A 15,938-nucleotide genomic window follows, 5' to 3' on the forward strand; every position below is an offset into this window, starting at 1 on the left:
GTGGGGGATGTTTTCCAATCAGCTGTATTTTCTCTTCTTTCTCATTATTTAGTCTGCATTTGAAATCTCATGTAAAATTTTTGAGACTAACCATAACCAACGGGTCCTAATGAAACCCTGTAGAATGGTATCAAGGGACAGCGCAGATCAGTCATTAAAGGAAGTCTGATGGTTAGGGAAAATGAAGGCGAGGCAGATATGCAATTGGATGGAGTGTAAATGGAAGGAAATGAGACAGATTTATCCTTCTCCTGTATTTGCTGGTCTCCTCGATTTTGCCTGGGTCAGCTTGCCCTTCTCCTTGCCATCTTTTCTAGATCTGGATACCAAGTCGGCAAAATGCAAGATTCTGGTGTTGGCCTAGTGCATTTATTAGCTCTTTGATCTTAGGCAAGCAAGGATGTTACCTAACTTACCGGAGCCTCTATTTCCTTATGTGTGAAATGAAAATAATAATAGCGCGGAGTGGTGGTTGTGCAGGTTAAAGAGACCTGCAGTGACGTGCCCTGCTTGGTCTGAGCCTGTCTGCAGCCGCTATGCTTCACTGCTGGGGTGGGGGTGGGGTGCCGCCCCTCTCTCCCCTGCCAGCCCAAGCAGGGAGATGCAGAAGAATTGGCCTTCAGAACTGCTGGGTGAGCTGCCAGGGCGGTGCTGGAAGCCTGAGCAGCAGGAGGGCTGTTAATGGATTTTATGGCTTTGTGGAGCACCCTAAACAACAGTTATTAATTATAGGATGCTGTTTAGACACTGTTGCAATATATACATTTTGTTAATTGATTTGTATAGGCTCATATCTAGCAACATGAAGAATGTGCAGGACCATAACATTTACAGAGCACTGCAATTGCCTTGTACTGCCCTCTCTCGCTTCTCAGAGGGGAAACAGAGGCTTTGAGAGCAGACAGGCAACTCTTTTTGGCCACTGGACCTCTGGTGTCTGTCTAGCCCAGTGCCCAGTGGCAGGTAATACCACCTGTCTAGGTGCTCAGTAAATGCGTTGCATCCGTGAATAACTAACTTTTGTTTCTGTATTTCTTTATTCCTTACGAATCCCGGGTTGTGCGCGACATGGGCCCTGCGTATCTGCACACATGTCAAGGGTTTATTCTGAGCCGTTAACGTGAACTGATGCTTTTACCAGCCCTGCGTGGCCTCGGGGTGGGAGGGGCCGGCCCTGCTCTCAGGGGACTGACAGTTAATGGCCTCAAACGTTACGAGGCATGACGTCAGGCGGCCTGGCCTTAGATACGTGGGGTGACCACGGAAAGGTGCTAACTCCTTGCCTCAAGGTACCGTACTGCAGGGAAGTTTGGCCCGAGGCCCCGGCCTGCCCGCGCGGGGCTGCGCCCCCTGCCTCGGGAGCCCGCACCTGCCGCTCCAACACGGTGCGGAGGCGGGCGCTGGCCCTCGCGGCCCGGGAGGCCCCGCTGCCCGGCGGCTCTCCGCGCCCCCCCCCCCTGCCCGGCGGCTCTCCGCGCCCCCCCCCCTGCCCGGCGGCTCTCCGCGCCCCCCCCCCTGCCCGGCGGCTCTCCGCGCCCTCCCCCTGCCCGGCGGCTCTCTGCGCCCCCCCCCCCTGCCCGGCGGCTCTCCGCGCCCTCCCCCTGCCCGGCGGCTCTCCGCGCCCCCCCCCCCTGCCCGGCGGCTCTCCGCGCCCCCCCCCTGCCCGGCGGCTCTCCGCGGCCCCCCCCCCCCCGCCCGGCGGCTCTCCGCGCCCCCCCCTGCCCGGCGGCTCTCCGCGCCCCCCCCCCTGCCCGGCGGCTCTCCGCGGCCCCCCCTGCCCGGCGGCTCTCCGCGCCCCCCCCCCTGCCCGGCGGCTCTCCGCGCCCCCCCCCCCCGCCCGGCGGCTCTCCGCGCCCCCCCCCCCCCGCCCGGCGGCTCTCCGCGCCCCCCCCCCTGCCCGGCGGCTCTCCGCGCCCCCCCCCCGCCCGGCGGCTCTCCGCGCCCCCCCCCCTGCCCGGGCCGTGCAGACGCGGGGCCGAGGGCGGGACCGCAGCCCGCGCCCCTCCGCCCGGGCGCCGGCTCCAAGGGCGTGGCGGGGGCGGCCCCAGCCCCGCACACACGCTCGCGCCCCGGCGACCGCTTTCCGGGGACCCGCCCTCCCCGCGGGAACTCTCCGGGGAGCCGGAGGGGGACAGGCGAGCCCCCCCCGCAGCCGCGGCCCCCGGGAGCCGGGTCCCCCCGCAGCTCGAGCGCCCGGGAGCGCGGAGACGCGGGAGGAAAGTTGGGGTCGGGGCCGCGGCGCCGGGAGCGCGGAGGCGGGGAGCGGGGCCCGAGTCCGCGGCTCATGAATATGCACGAGCCGCCTCCCTCCCTCCGTGACGTCACGGGCCGTCCCGGGGTGAGCGCCGGAGCCGCTCCGGGTCCGCGCCAGTGAGCGCGGCTGCTGGCGGGCGGCGGGCGGCGGAGGCCGAGCGCGGCGGCGCCCCCAGCGCACCCGCAGGCAGCGCGAGGGCGAGAGCGCAGGCGGCGGCGGCGGCGGGGAGAGCGGGGAGAGCGGGCGGCGGCGGCGGCGGCGAGGATGCTGCCCGGGAGGCTGTGCTGGGTGCCGCTCCTGCTGGCGCTGGGCGTGGGGAGCGGCAGCGGCGGCGGCGGCGGGGGCAGCCGGCGGCGCCGCCTCCTCGCGGCTAAAGGTGGGTGCTGGGGAAGTTTCCTCCCGCCGGAGGAGGGCCCGGGCGGGCGCGCGGGTGCGGGTGCGGGTGCGGGTGCGAGCCGGGCGCCCGGGCTCACGCCGCGTGTGCACGCCCCCCCTTGCCGCAGCTGCCCCGGCCTCGGTGCGCTCGGGATCCCCGAAGTGAGCGCCCTGCGCCCGGGCCCGAGAGGCTGCACCTGCAGACGCCAGCCCAACCCTGGGCGGGGCCGAGGGACGGGGGAGAAGGGGAGGGCTGCGGGGTCTGGACAACTTTGGGGCTGTCTGTGGCGAGGGGTGGGGGCGACGCGGGCTGCAGCCCGGGGACCGCTTGAGCAGGGCGCGGGCGCGGGGTGGGGGGAGGCAGTTGTCGGCTCCTGCCCCGACCGAGGGGGAATCCGAGGACGGAGCAGAGCGCGTCCCCAGCCCGGAGGTGGGTGGAAACTTGCAGGCTCCGGGGAAGCACCCCCTCTGGCTCGCCTAGGCTCCGCCGGGAACGCGAGCCCCCCCGCGGCCAATCCCACCGCGCTCGGGCACCTGCGGGCCGAGGCGCCCACCTGGCGCCCACCTGGCGCCCACCTGGCGCCCCTCCCCCGCCCACCCGGTGCGGTGCACGGTCCCATCTCCCCGCTGCTCCCTCCCAGAGCGAAGGCAGGTCCGGGGGAACGCCCGGCGCTGCAGGGAGACGGTAGGCTGGCGAGCGGCGGACTTTGACAGCTGCCTGGGTGCAAGGGGGCGGGGGCGCCGGGGTAGGGGCGGCCGGAGGGCGGGTCCGAAAGGGGCGGTCACGTGCCGGCGGGACGGGGCGGGGAGGGGCGAGGCAGGAGCAGGGGGAGCGGAGCGGCGGGGGGCGCTGGGGAGGCAGGAGCGCCCAGCTGGGTGGTAACTTGTTGATTCTTGGCGCTATTGACGAGCAGGCTGTGCGCTTGGTTTGGGGGCTGTGGCCAAACCTGCCAGGTAACCGAGAGGCGGGAACGGGGTCGCTGAAATCTTGTTTGACCATCGTCAAAGGACGGGGGGTTTGCACCTGTAGATGAACAGGTTCCCGATTAGAGGCAGCCCGGTTTTGCAAGCGAGCTTTGGACTACAGCTTACCAGGGGCTCAGGGAGGGGTGTAGACCTGCAGGGTGAGGAGAGCGAGAGGGGGACAGTTTGCTACCCCCGGACCTCGGGGATGCTTCTCCCACAACTTGTGAATGATACATTTGAGACGAATAGGAGAGTGCCTGCTGATCCTTTAACCTTACATTTTTGGTGACATGGTTTTGAAACTAATTCACGAGCAGACATCCTGTTTCTTTTCAGCAATCCGGCCACGCCACCCCTATTCTTGAGAAGCGGTTTCTTTCTTTCTTTCTTTCTTTTTTTTTTTTTAGAAGACAAGGAAAAACTCATTAGGAAAATGTCTCAAAGTGTGGTAGAGGAGTCCCTGATAGGAGGGATCATACTGAGAGACTGCCGTTTTGGTAAAAACAAGAATTAAAAACAGTGAGTTTCCAAACCTTTTGCCCTCCTTCTCCCATATAGATACTTTGTTAAACAGGCAGATGACATGTTTTTAAAGATTTTTTTCATCACTTTGTAGCAGAACAAAGGGTATATTTCTAAGCAGATGTCTGCAAACAGGAGAGGTTGCATCAAGTGAGGAAAAGTGGAAAGCTTGTTTGGGTAGAGGACCTGGTGTGCTTATGCACTGCAGAGTTCTCAGGTCAGAATAGAAAGCTTTGCAGAGATTAAGAGAGGAAGATGAAAAAGGAAAAAAAAATCCAGGCTACCAGTGATTCACTGTTTATGTGTACAATTATTGCATTTTAACCAACATTTGTCATCTCCTTCACTTAGAATATACTCATTTCGCGGCGAAAACAAGCCATTTGTCTTTCCAATGTAAAAAGTTGATTGGCCCTAGAGGAATGAGAGTTGCTGAGTCCCCCTTCTTCTTTCTTTCCCCTTCTAACCACTGGGGGGCTGCAAAGAGCGCTGTTAGCTGCATTTTTTTTTTTTTTTTAAAGACAAATGTGTAATAGTTGATCAAAACAGAGACATTCATTATGACACTTTAGTCGGTATTTACAGGACTGACTTTCCTTATGACAATGCACTTGCATTTTACGTTCTCAAATCTCACATAATCTCTGAAGAACATGTGCAATAAATAGTAAAGGTGTGCTTCCTACTGCCCCTGACTGCCGTTTCTAAGGTTCGTAGCATTGTTACTCCCGTCCTGGAGAAAGAGAGAAGTCGGGAAGACGTGTGAAGAAGACTGAACAAAACCTAGTTTTCTTCCTGCATACAATTCTGTATCACGTGTAGAAGAAAATAGGGAGCGTGGCGTCAAGCTGCCTGGCAAGAGTTGAATGTGCCCTCCGGACAACTGTCTGGAAACGTGCCTTCCCAGCTTTGGGCTCCCCTAAGGTCTGTAGTGCATGGCTCATTTGGCCTTTGTATTCCTTGCTTCTGGCTGCAGGGATTTGAGCAGCTAATGCCGTACAACTATTTGGGATTTTCACAGAACCGCTGAACTTGCAGTGCAAACATATTCCCAATTTCTGAAATAATCTGGTGCCCAGACAGTGATTATAACCACTTCCCTCTGCTCCTCTCTGTCTTGGCTCTTCAAAAAAGATGAACGCTTCTTGGATTCCTTGAAAAGACCAACTTCCATTCATCCCGAATGTAACCCTCTGGTTGCCGGACCAGGATGTGCTCATGGATCCTCTGGACTATGTTTTCAGACTGAAAGGTCACCTTCCTCAGCCTGATCCCTTCTGTTACTCATCACATGGTCAGGCTTAGACATAGCGTCCCCTAGGAACCTTTCCGGACTGATCTCCCAGAATGGTCACCCCCAGAACACTGTGGCTCTCGCTCTGGCACACCTGTGCTCCTCGTCTGTCCCCAGCACCGCTTTGTGAGCATTGAGGGCTGGAATCTCATCCTGCCTCTCTAGGGCCGTGCTGCTGCGGGGTCTGCAGGTGGAAGCTGAGCAGTCAGTAGTGATGGGCTTAGTGGCTCCACCTGTTTGCAGTTGAGGTGCTGTTGTTTCCTGACGTAGATGTTTGAGATGCTTTCTCCTCTCCTGTATGGAGTAAAATTTGAACTTAGAGAAACCCAGGTTCTAGTCCTGGTCCTACTGCTTCCTACTTAGATAATCTTGAGTAAACTAGCTAAGCTTTCTGAGCCTCAGTTTCCTTATCTATAAAAGGGGGATACAAAAAATCTATCTTGCAAGGTGGTTGTCTGGAGAGGGCTTAGAAATCATTTAGCCCAGTTCATGGCATGCAAATGGCACTAAATACATAGTGACTATAATCATTGGTCACGTAAACACGGTTCTAGAGTCTGAGATTTGGTGTAACCTCCTCTTGCTGACCTCTTGGCAGTTCAGTAGCTTTGTTCATGTCTTTTCTCAGCCCAAGCTCTGTTTTCTCTCTGTGTGTATGTGCATATGTGTGGAAAATACTGTGTATAAATGTAAGTGCACATTCATACACGTTTGGCTTGAATTGTGAAAACATTTACCGGGACGCCTGGGTGGTTCAGTGGTTGAGTGTCTGCCTTCGGCTCAGGTTGTGATCCTGGGGTCTTGGGATGGAGTCCCACATCAGCCTCCCCTCAGGGAGCCTACTTTTCCCTTTGCCTAGGTCTCTACCTCTCTCTCTGTGTCGCTCATGAAAAGAAAATCTTAAAAAAAAAAAAAAGAAAACATTTACCACTTCATTACTCTGTGGACACCTTCGAGGCCAGGGCCCCCTTCTCACTCATCTCAAAAGCCCTGGTACTTAATGTAGGGAGAGCCTAGAGGAAGGACTCAGCAATGTGTGCTGTATAAGTAAATAAACGTGTCTCGGTGAGCCAGATCTGGAGGTGTGTGGGTTCTGGTCTCTGGAGGAAAGGTCTGTGGTTGATTGGGGCTGTTAGGAGAGTTCCCCACCCAGTTAGCACTTTCTTCTGAGCCCTTCTATTCCAGGAAGCAGAGACACATTCTTGTTTTACTTAAGACAACCTCTGATGATGCCTGTTTATATAGAAGAAGGTAACCCAAGGTACGATAACCAAATGGCAGCTGGAAACAGATTATTTTTGTTATTGCTTGTCTGGCCCACCACTAAGCTCAAGACATGGACTGTGTAGGATGGAGGGACACCATCTTAACCAGGTGGGGCTGCTGTGACAAAAATCCTGGGGACTTTGTAGCTTGTAAGCAACAGCAATTGATTTCAAACAGTCTGGGGGCTGGAAGTCTGAGATCGGGATGCCAGGAGGGTCAGGTTCTGGTGAGAGTCTCTTCCAGGTTGCAGACTGCTGGCTTCTCGTAGTACCCACACAAAGGGTAGAGGGCAGAGAGAAGAAGCAGGCTTTCTCCTGACTTTTATAAGAGCACTAATCCCGTTGATGGAAGGGCTCCACCCCCATGGCCCCCTCTTACTGCAATCACCTCCCAAAGACCCCACCTCCTAATGCCATTACTTTGGGGATAGAGTTTCAACATATGAATCTTGAGGGAACACAGACATTCATCCACAACGGTCATGCAATGGGCTTTGAGGGAGCATCCGCAGAAGGCGGGGCTGGGGGGTGACAGAGAAGGGTGCGTCGGGTGAGAGGCCAATGCAGACATGCGCTGGGCCCTGTTCTTTAGCCTTATCAGCCAGGAGCTACTTCTCAGTCTTCTGTTATTCTCCGTGAGGGGAACAAAAAGATAAAGCAAGTTCCAGATATCAAAGAGCTCACACTCTGTGTAGGGCAGACATCACACATGACACGTACTATTGGAGAACTTCATAGCTGATGGGGAAAGGGTAGATTGTGCACTAGAGATCTCAGAAAAATCTTGGAGAAAAAGAAGAAATTGGCAAGGATGGGAGAAGTCAGGAAAGATTTACTGAGAAAATGAAAGGGGGCTTGATGGGTGAATAGGAGCTGGGTAAGCAGATAGGAGGGGGAGCAGGACGGTGAATGCAGGCTGGTAGGAATGCACATGATTGGCACACAGGTAGGAGTCAAGAGGGAGCTCAGCCATGGCCAAATGTGTTCCTTTGTTTTCCATTTTTTTTTTTTCTTTTAAAGGCAGGGGAGGGAGGGAGGGAGAGAGAGAGAGAGAGAGAGAGAGAGAGAGAGAGAGAGAGAGAATCCCAAGTAGGCTCCGTGCCCAGCGCAGAGCCTGAAACAGGACTTGATCTCATGACCTAGAGATCATGACCTGAGTGGAAATCAAGAGTCAGACGCTTAACTGACTGACCTACCCAGGCACCCCATTTTTTTCTTTTCTTTCTTTCCTTTTTTTTTTTTTTTTGAGAGAGAGAATACATTTCTGCATACAGATTACAGAGCTAATAAAAGAACAAATTTTTATTGAATGCACACTGTGTGCCAGGCACTTTTTTCAGCATTTCACAGGCGTCCATTAGTTTGGTCTTAACCCCAACCCTGTGATGCAGGTAGAATGACTATCCCATCTTTTTTTTTTTTTTTTTTTTTTTGACTATCCCATCTTTACTGAGAAAACTGAGGCCCAGAGAAGTGAAGTAACTTGCTCATGGTCTCACAGCTTAGAGATTGTAGAACTGACATTTGAACCCAGAACAGTGTGATAGACATGGATTTCCCACATCACCCGGGCTTACCGACCAGAGTGATGTGAAGACTGCTCGGGGAAGGGTCTGAGTGGAGTCAAGAGAGGCTCTTCCTACCTTGAAAAGGCATCTCCTCACTGTCTGAGAACATTTGGGCTTCACCACAAAATTGCTAAAAGAGTCCATTTCTTTTCAAGCCTTTCTCTGATTCGCTGCGCCATGAGGAGTAAGCATGGCTTCTGGCTTCTGGTCCAGGCAGCTTGAAGCCTTTCTCACCTCCCATCACAGTTGTGCTTGGCCCCACACAGAGAAGGCAGCTGTCTGCATTGCGTGGCCTGAGATGTGCTTGTAGGGGTCTCCTGCACCAGAAAGAGCTCTGTAGCTGGTCTTTCATTTGGGTTAAGCATGGCCTCCTTCTGACTCCTTCATTAGGCAGGATGAATAAAGGATACCATGAACGCTTTCAAATATATTAGACTGAGTTCTGGGGAGAATGAGGTGGGGATGCTGAAAAGTGAACATGGCAAGAGTGGGAGGAGATGGTGTAGATGGAGTAGCAGGTGCCTGACTACTCATAAGGCTGCCTTTTCTTCTCATGTCATGGCATGATTATATATGTCAATTGTTTTTTCACAAATACCCAGTTTATGGGTTGGTAAAGGAACCCCCACAGGGCCTGCAAGCAACAGAGCCAGAAATCAGACCAAGAGGTCTTACTGCTTGTAGGTGATTGTAAATCCTGCCCCAGAGAGCCAAGTGATGTCTTGGACAATGTCACCCAAAGCCCACTTCTGCTATCCCTTAGTGGTTTTCTAATCCTTGGAACCGGCTCTTATCCTTACACATTCTCAGGACCTTCCTTGTCCCCAGCTCAATGCCCTCTGCTTGCATCAGCTCTCCCAGGGTCATCTCTGGCCCTGACCAATTTTTCTATTTTCTAGCTCATCTTGAGCCCTGCTCAGAGGCTCATTGATGTCTGCCTCCTCTAGGATGCTCTGGGGGACCATCAGTCCCATGTGTGCCCCACCTCTTATCTCCCTCCAGGAATCTGCTGTTACTCTTTGGCCTTCATTTGGATGTGCACTCACCCAAGTCAGAGCCCCAGGACTCCTCCAGCATGCTTCTCTCTCCTCCATCACACCCCATCCTTCATCATGTCCAGTTGATTCTATACATGAATATCTAGAACCTTCCCATGTCTCTCCGTGCCCATTGCTACTACCTTATTCAGCAGGTGTTGCAATGAAAGTGCTAAATTTTAATTTTGACCTCCTCCTCACCCCTCCCTCACACTGCTATCAGGAAGGGTAGCACTAACTCCAGTCTCACCAGGCCTACAGGAAATTCCATCCTAGTCCTCATGAATCCATCCTGCACCATTCATACTAGGGGCTGGTAGGGTCCCAGGGTTTTGAGAATAGCTTTGCACTCTCGGAATGGCTTCAAGTTTCTCTCTGTCACAGGCTACCACTTGTGATGCCCACTATCTGAACAGCATGGCCCCTCGATGTCCCTGACTCTCTACTTCCAGAGACAGCAGGATCTTTGCTGCCATGGAGACCCTAGTACTGGAATCCTTCTGCCACATGCTGTAGCCACTGCCCTGGGATTGAAAGGGGTGCTGTGGGGGTTATGAGAGGGAGGAGGACACCAGTTCCTGTTCTAGAGGAAACCAGGCTCTCTCCCACATTTCTGCCTCTCCCAGCCCTACCTTAACCCCTTCTAGTAGCTCACATATTCATAGGGCAAAGGCTAGGACAGGAAGCATCTGCAGAGAACTTGTGCCTGCACTCTTATAACCCAAGCCACCTCTGAAGCAGGGGTACGTGAGGGCCCACTTGCTTTCTGAGATCAGGGAGCCTCACCTCTGATGATAGTGCCTCTCAAGATAGTTCCAAACTCTGCCATAAAAGTTGATGGTTTTCCCCATACTTCTCATCAGGCCTCCTCTCTTCTCAAAGAATTTTCCAGCAATTTCCAGATAGCAAATACAGCCATCTACCAAGAGCTGACTATTTCTAGGCACTGCTCTGAGTGCTTTATAGGTATTAATACTCATTTAGCCTTCTAGCTACTCAACTCAATGGGGATAATAAGTATGCTCTTATTAAATTAAAGGTAAGAAAACCAAGGCCAGGAAGGTTAAGCTACTTACCCAGTTCACCCAACTAGTAAAAGAGTAGAGCTTGGATTTGAATCCATGAAGTCTAGTTTCAGAGTCTTCTCCACTGTGTCAGTGATTCTCAACCCTGGGTGCATAGTAGAACCACTTGTAAAATAGCAGTGATGCCTAGAACCACCCACGGAGATTCTGGTGCAGTTACTCTAGGCTAGGACCTGAGATTTCCTTTAAAGCTCTCAGGTATTTCTTTTCTTTTTTTTTTTTCTTTTTTAAATTATTTCTTTATTTGAGAAAGAGAGAGCAAGCGAGCTCTTGAGCCAAGGGAGAGGGAGAGGGAGAGGCAGACCTTCATGGAGCCGGGAGCCTGATGCAGGCCTCTATCTCAGGACTCTGGGATCATGACCTGAGCCAAAGGCAGAAGCTTACCTGAGCCACCAGGTTGCCTCAAAGCTCTCAGGTATTTCTGATGCCCAGCCAAATCTGAGAAGTACTCCCATTGGCTACTAACAATTCCCCCAAAGAATGCTTTGTTTCTTTAACATAGGTTACAAAGCTGCTTCCAGGTGGTGACCTGTTCCATATTTTACCACTTCTAGTTCCCCCATCAAAGTGCCTATTGCCAGGATACCTGGGTGGCTCAGCAGTTGAGCGTCTGCCTTTGGCTCAGGTCCTGGTCCTGGGTCCTGGGATCTGTATGGGGCTCCCCACGGAGCCTGCTTCTCCCTCTGCCTGTGTCTCTGCCTCTCTCTCTGTGTCGCATGAATAAATAAATAAAATCTTAAAAAAAAAAAAAAAAAGCCTATTGCCTTCCTGCCTCCCCAGGTAGACTGTGAGGCCCTCCCGGGGAAAGAATCCCGGTCACCTCTGTGTGACCAGTGTCCGGCACTGCCCAAGGTTCATAGTGAAAGCTGAGTGTGGGGGTAGTGAATGTGTGCTGGGTGGTGCCACCCATGATGGCTGTGAGTCCCTCAGGGCCCTGCTCTTGCACATTTCTCCTGGTGAGTGCCCTTCCTGCCCTTGGGCACTGGTAGGAACTGCTCATCAGGCCTCCCCCTTTTAGTTATCTGACTTTCCAAACCAATTAATGGCATTCACTTTAAAAGTTGAAAACACTGAGCTCTACAGATGAGTTAGGAGAACATTAACCACACCAAAATGTGTGAGGGCGTCAAGTCCGGCAGATGCCATTGGAATTCTCACTGAGAAAGGCTATAAGCGCTACTCTCATTGCTCTAAAAATGCTTGCTTGGGGATCCCCGGGTGGCTTAGCGGTTTAGTGCTGCCTTCTGCCTGGGGCATGGTCCTGGAGTCCCGGGATCAAGTCCCGCATCGGGCTCCCCGCATGGAGCCTGCTTCTCCCTCTGCCTGTGTCTCTGCCTCTCTCTGTGGTGTCTCTCATGAATAAATAAATAAAATCTTTTAAAAAAAATGCTTGATTGGCTGAAATTTGACTGACTTAAAAAGAAAAGTATCGTTTTTGTGACTTACACCACTTTGCATGTCCATGATGTCTGTTGTAGTATATAGTTAAATCTGCAGTCTTCAAACAAGTCTGACAAAGTCACTGTGGAGAATGACGTCTTGGGACCTGGACCCACTGTTCAGTGTGAAGCTAGGGGGCAAATCATTCACTCCTCTGGGGTCGGCTTTGTGCCCCCTCCCTCCTCTACCCTCAAAAGTTCTGAGTATCCACATGGAAGTGGCTCTGAATGCCCTTTGAAGGGATAAAGTGTCTACGAAAGGAAGGTGATCAGATTTAAGAAATTTGTTTTGAGACTTTGAGACTCAACTCCCCCAAACAAAACCCCGCATCATTTTCTTTTACACTGCCTTACCTATTTAGTTAAGTATATTTTCAGGAGAAGTTTGAATTTAGTGTTAAGTTCCTTCCCAGCTCTTTGATGTACAGCCTGCATGTGTCACACAGCTGGTGGTCACCATGGTTACCCAAGAATGCAACAGCTGCAGGTCCATAAATTTTCCGGGAAGAACCAGTCAAAACTGTTAATATTATGTCAAGTTGATGTGTCGTTTTCCAATTTGCATGGATAGCTGCATTGCAGCAAATTAATTAAAACAGATAAATGTTAATCTAATGCATGTCTCCTTGTAATTAATGAAATATAGCCATTACAGGGGTGTTTGATTTATTGTTTTAATTTATAAAATGCTGAATTCTCCTACAAAGTTAGATATAGTAATAGGAGAAGCTGACCCATATATAGCATTAGGAAAAATAATCACATTTCTATAAATTAATCACTCTCTAAAAGGATATAGTTCATTAACACCATGAACTGAAAGTGTTAGATGTAAATTAGATTAACCTTTTTAGTGACACTTCCATTTATATTGCGTATTCTCTTCAAACTCAAAGCACTTTACATATATTAATTCAATTAACCCTCCCCAGACCCTTGTTAAGTAAGTACATATATCAAAGTTGGAAGGGAGGAGAAATGAAACCCTTCAAAGATATTGAAGTCCTGGTCTTAGGATGCATTATTTATGATTTCCTTTGCGGCAGTACAGTTTATCCTGGACTTATGTAGCTTGAGAACATGGGTAGGTATTCAGGCTCGCTCTCTGGGCTGCCAGGAAACGCTTAGCATGTCATTCTTTACCTGAAGCCAGAGACGCTTCTGTCTGATGCTCAGGCCAAATGCTCTAAGGAAACTTCGGCCTTATTGTGTAATAGGTACCCCAGCAGCCCTGGGTTTGGCTGTGAACAGGGCATCTCCAAGTGGGTGTGGGTGATGAGACCCTAGTAACCACCCAGGCATCTAGAGGGTCATGGCTGGCTTCTATCCCGTCTTTAACCCGCTACTCTTGATTATCTAGACACTGAGGATGGGCCAGTGAACAAGACATGGGATGTGAATGGGAGAAGAAACAGGAGTGACAGGGAAATGGAAATGGGATTTAACCTTTCCTCTGGGGTGTCTCTTCAGGTCCATCTGGTAGATGGGTGGCAGGAACTGCTATCTCTTCACCTGCTGGGATGGAGATGGAGACCCTGAGAGAGGAAGGATTCATTCTCTGTCTACCTAAAAGCCTGTTTCTCCAGGAAAATTTCCTGAGTGAGGATCTGGGTCTTCTGCTGTAGCTCGTCGCCAGGAATGTCCCATGTGTTGCGGGGGCCGTGCCTGTGTGCAGGACTTCGTGTCATTGCCCCAGGCCTCCTGAAGATAGGCACACAGGGGAGAGGAAGAGGATGGGGGCTTGCATTGTGAAAGCTTTCAGAGAATAAGGGGTGGAGACTCTAAGAATTTGCTTAGTGTGATTGAGTGTTTGGTTGTTTGAGGTTCTGAATTTTCTTTTTCCAACTCTTTCTGCTCTTTCAAGTTCTCAAATCCACAAGTGCTGTCTTAGGGGCAGATTCTCACTATATTCCCCAAACCAGACCGTTCTGAGATGCAATTCATGTCAGATAACAGTCTGCCCTGTAGCTAGTGGTTCCAAACCTACCATGGGCAATGTTAACCCAAAGGAATGAGAATCACTAATGGTTAGACAGGAAATAGAGTGTAGAACAAGTTTGGAGTGTGGGAGATTCTCCTCTCGGGCTCTGGAGTTGGAAGTCACTTACTCTGATCCTCTAGGCCCACATGCAAGGGCACTTTAAGCCCACCCAGCCCTAGAATTTCAGCTCCTTGTGCTCAGCCCCCACTTCTTGGCACACATCTCTTTGCTGTGAACTGTCCCAGCTTCTTCCCTCGAGACCCAGTCTGGGATTAACAATCAGGACTTAGAGCCAAGAGCTAAAATAGGAGCCATCACTCGGACATTCACAGAAACTCTGGGGAATGAAAGGAAGTAGTTTGAAGTTCATGGGATTTTAATACCCACCCACCCTCTTTTCTTTTCTTTTCTTTTCTTTTCTTTCTTTTCTTTTCTTTTCTTTTCTTTTCTTTTCTTTTCTTTTCTTTTCTTTTCTTTTCTTTTCTCTTTTCTTTTCTTTCTTTTCTTTTCTTTCTTTTCTTTTCTTTTCCTTCCTCCCTTTCTTTCTTTCCTTCCTTCCTTCCTTCCTTCCCTCCCTCCCTCCCTCCCTCCTTCTCTCCCTCCTTCCTTCCCTTCTCTCCCTCTTTCCCTCCTTCCTTCCCTCTTTTCCTCCCCTTCTTTCCTCCCCTCCCCTCCCCTTCCCTTCCTTCACTTCCTTCCTTCTTTCCCTCCCTCCTTCCTTCCCTCTTTTCCTCCCTCTCTCTCTCCCTTCTTTCCCTTACCCCCTCCTTCCTTCCTTCTTTCCCTCCCTCCCTTTCTTTCCCACCTTCCTTCCCTTCTTCTCCTTCTTCTCTCCCTTCTTCCATTTTTCCCCTCCCTTCTTCTTTCCTCATTGCCTCCTTCCCACCCTCCCTCCTTCTTTCCCTCCTTCCTTCCCTTCTTCCCTCCTTTCCCTCCTTCCTTCTCTCTTTTCCTCCCCTCCCTTTCCCTTCCTTCCCCTTCCCTTCCTTCACTTCCTTCTTTCTTTCCCTCCTTTCTTTTCTTTTCTTTTCTTTTTTTTTTTCCTGGTGTTGTTTTTATTTTGTTTGCTTGTTTTTGTTTGTGGGAGGGTGAATGATCCTTGGAATAGGAGAGGAGGCTGAAATTATTCATAATAAAAGTAAAAAGGATTTAACATTCAAGATCTAGATTTTACCTTCTTGGCTTTTATGTTGGCTATTTTTTTTTCCTAAAGAAAAGTAAATCATTTCTGCTTTATTGCACCATCATCAGAAATATCAAGATGGTTATATCTTGCTTATTTATTTTAAAATTTAAGACTCTTCAGTGATTTGTTTTTCTTTTAATTAGATATCATGAATATAGCATTTTTTAAAATTGCACTTGCATCTTTTTCCTCTTTGAACAACCCCCTGCCTCTTCTCCACCCTAATTTTCCAGTAGATAATCCCAGCCCTCCTACCTAGAGGAATTCAAGTCAGAGACCAGCCAAGGATCTTTCTTGAAACTGTAGCTTTTCCTGGGGTTTTGCTTCCAGACATGTCCCACCACTCCTTTGTTACAGAGCCCATGGGCGAAAAGGGAAAGGTTGACAAAATATTTGAGTCGGCCTTTAAGCACCTATATCATTTTACTTTTCTCTGCCCTGCAATAACCCTTCCTGCTCACCCCCACCATGCTGGGGTCTCTTTTATCAAGACCTTAGGGGCACAAAGATCTGCTTTTGGAGGTAGGGTTGGCTACTCTCTGTAGCCACTGTTCAAAATACTACGAATAGCACTGGGTGTTATGCTAAATGTTGGCAAATTGAACTTTAATAATAAAAAAAAATTAAAAAGAATTATTTTCTAAATGTGGAAGTGTGAAACAGTAATAGTTATATGTTGCATGATATATAATGTAAATATATCATTGCAGCTGATAAATATCATGAGCACAAAAAAATATTATGAATAATGATGAAAATCATCCTCAACCTCATATTACGGTTTTCTCAGTCCAGTGGGAAGATGTGAGAAAAGTATTTTTAGAAAACTTTGCCACTTCTATTGATCAGAACTACTCACTCTTATTAAAGACTGAGGACTCACTATGTAGCCACAGTTCCAAAACAAGTCACCTGGAACACTTCCAACCAAATGGGCTCCTAATATAGGAGATTTGGGGCCACCAT

The 15,938-nt window shown here is 50.7% G+C and overlaps 1 protein-coding gene across 1 annotated transcript in view; it reads left to right on the forward strand.

Moving 5' to 3' along the window:
- The first annotated feature begins 2,400 nt into the window (after positions 1–2,400).
- Positions 2,401–15,938, forward strand: part of CLSTN2 (calsyntenin 2) — a 609,016-nt gene continuing 595,478 nt past the window's right edge. The window contains exon 1 of the mRNA XM_041734226.1: positions 2,401–2,630. Within this exon, the coding sequence (XP_041590160.1) occupies positions 2,519–2,630 (112 nt within the window). The 5' untranslated portion in view covers positions 2,401–2,518. The remainder of the gene's footprint in view (positions 2,631–15,938) is intronic.

This window comes from Vulpes lagopus, chromosome 19, assembly GCF_018345385.1.
Source record: "Vulpes lagopus strain Blue_001 chromosome 19, ASM1834538v1, whole genome shotgun sequence".
NCBI classification, from domain to species: Eukaryota; Metazoa; Chordata; class Mammalia; order Carnivora; family Canidae; genus Vulpes; species Vulpes lagopus.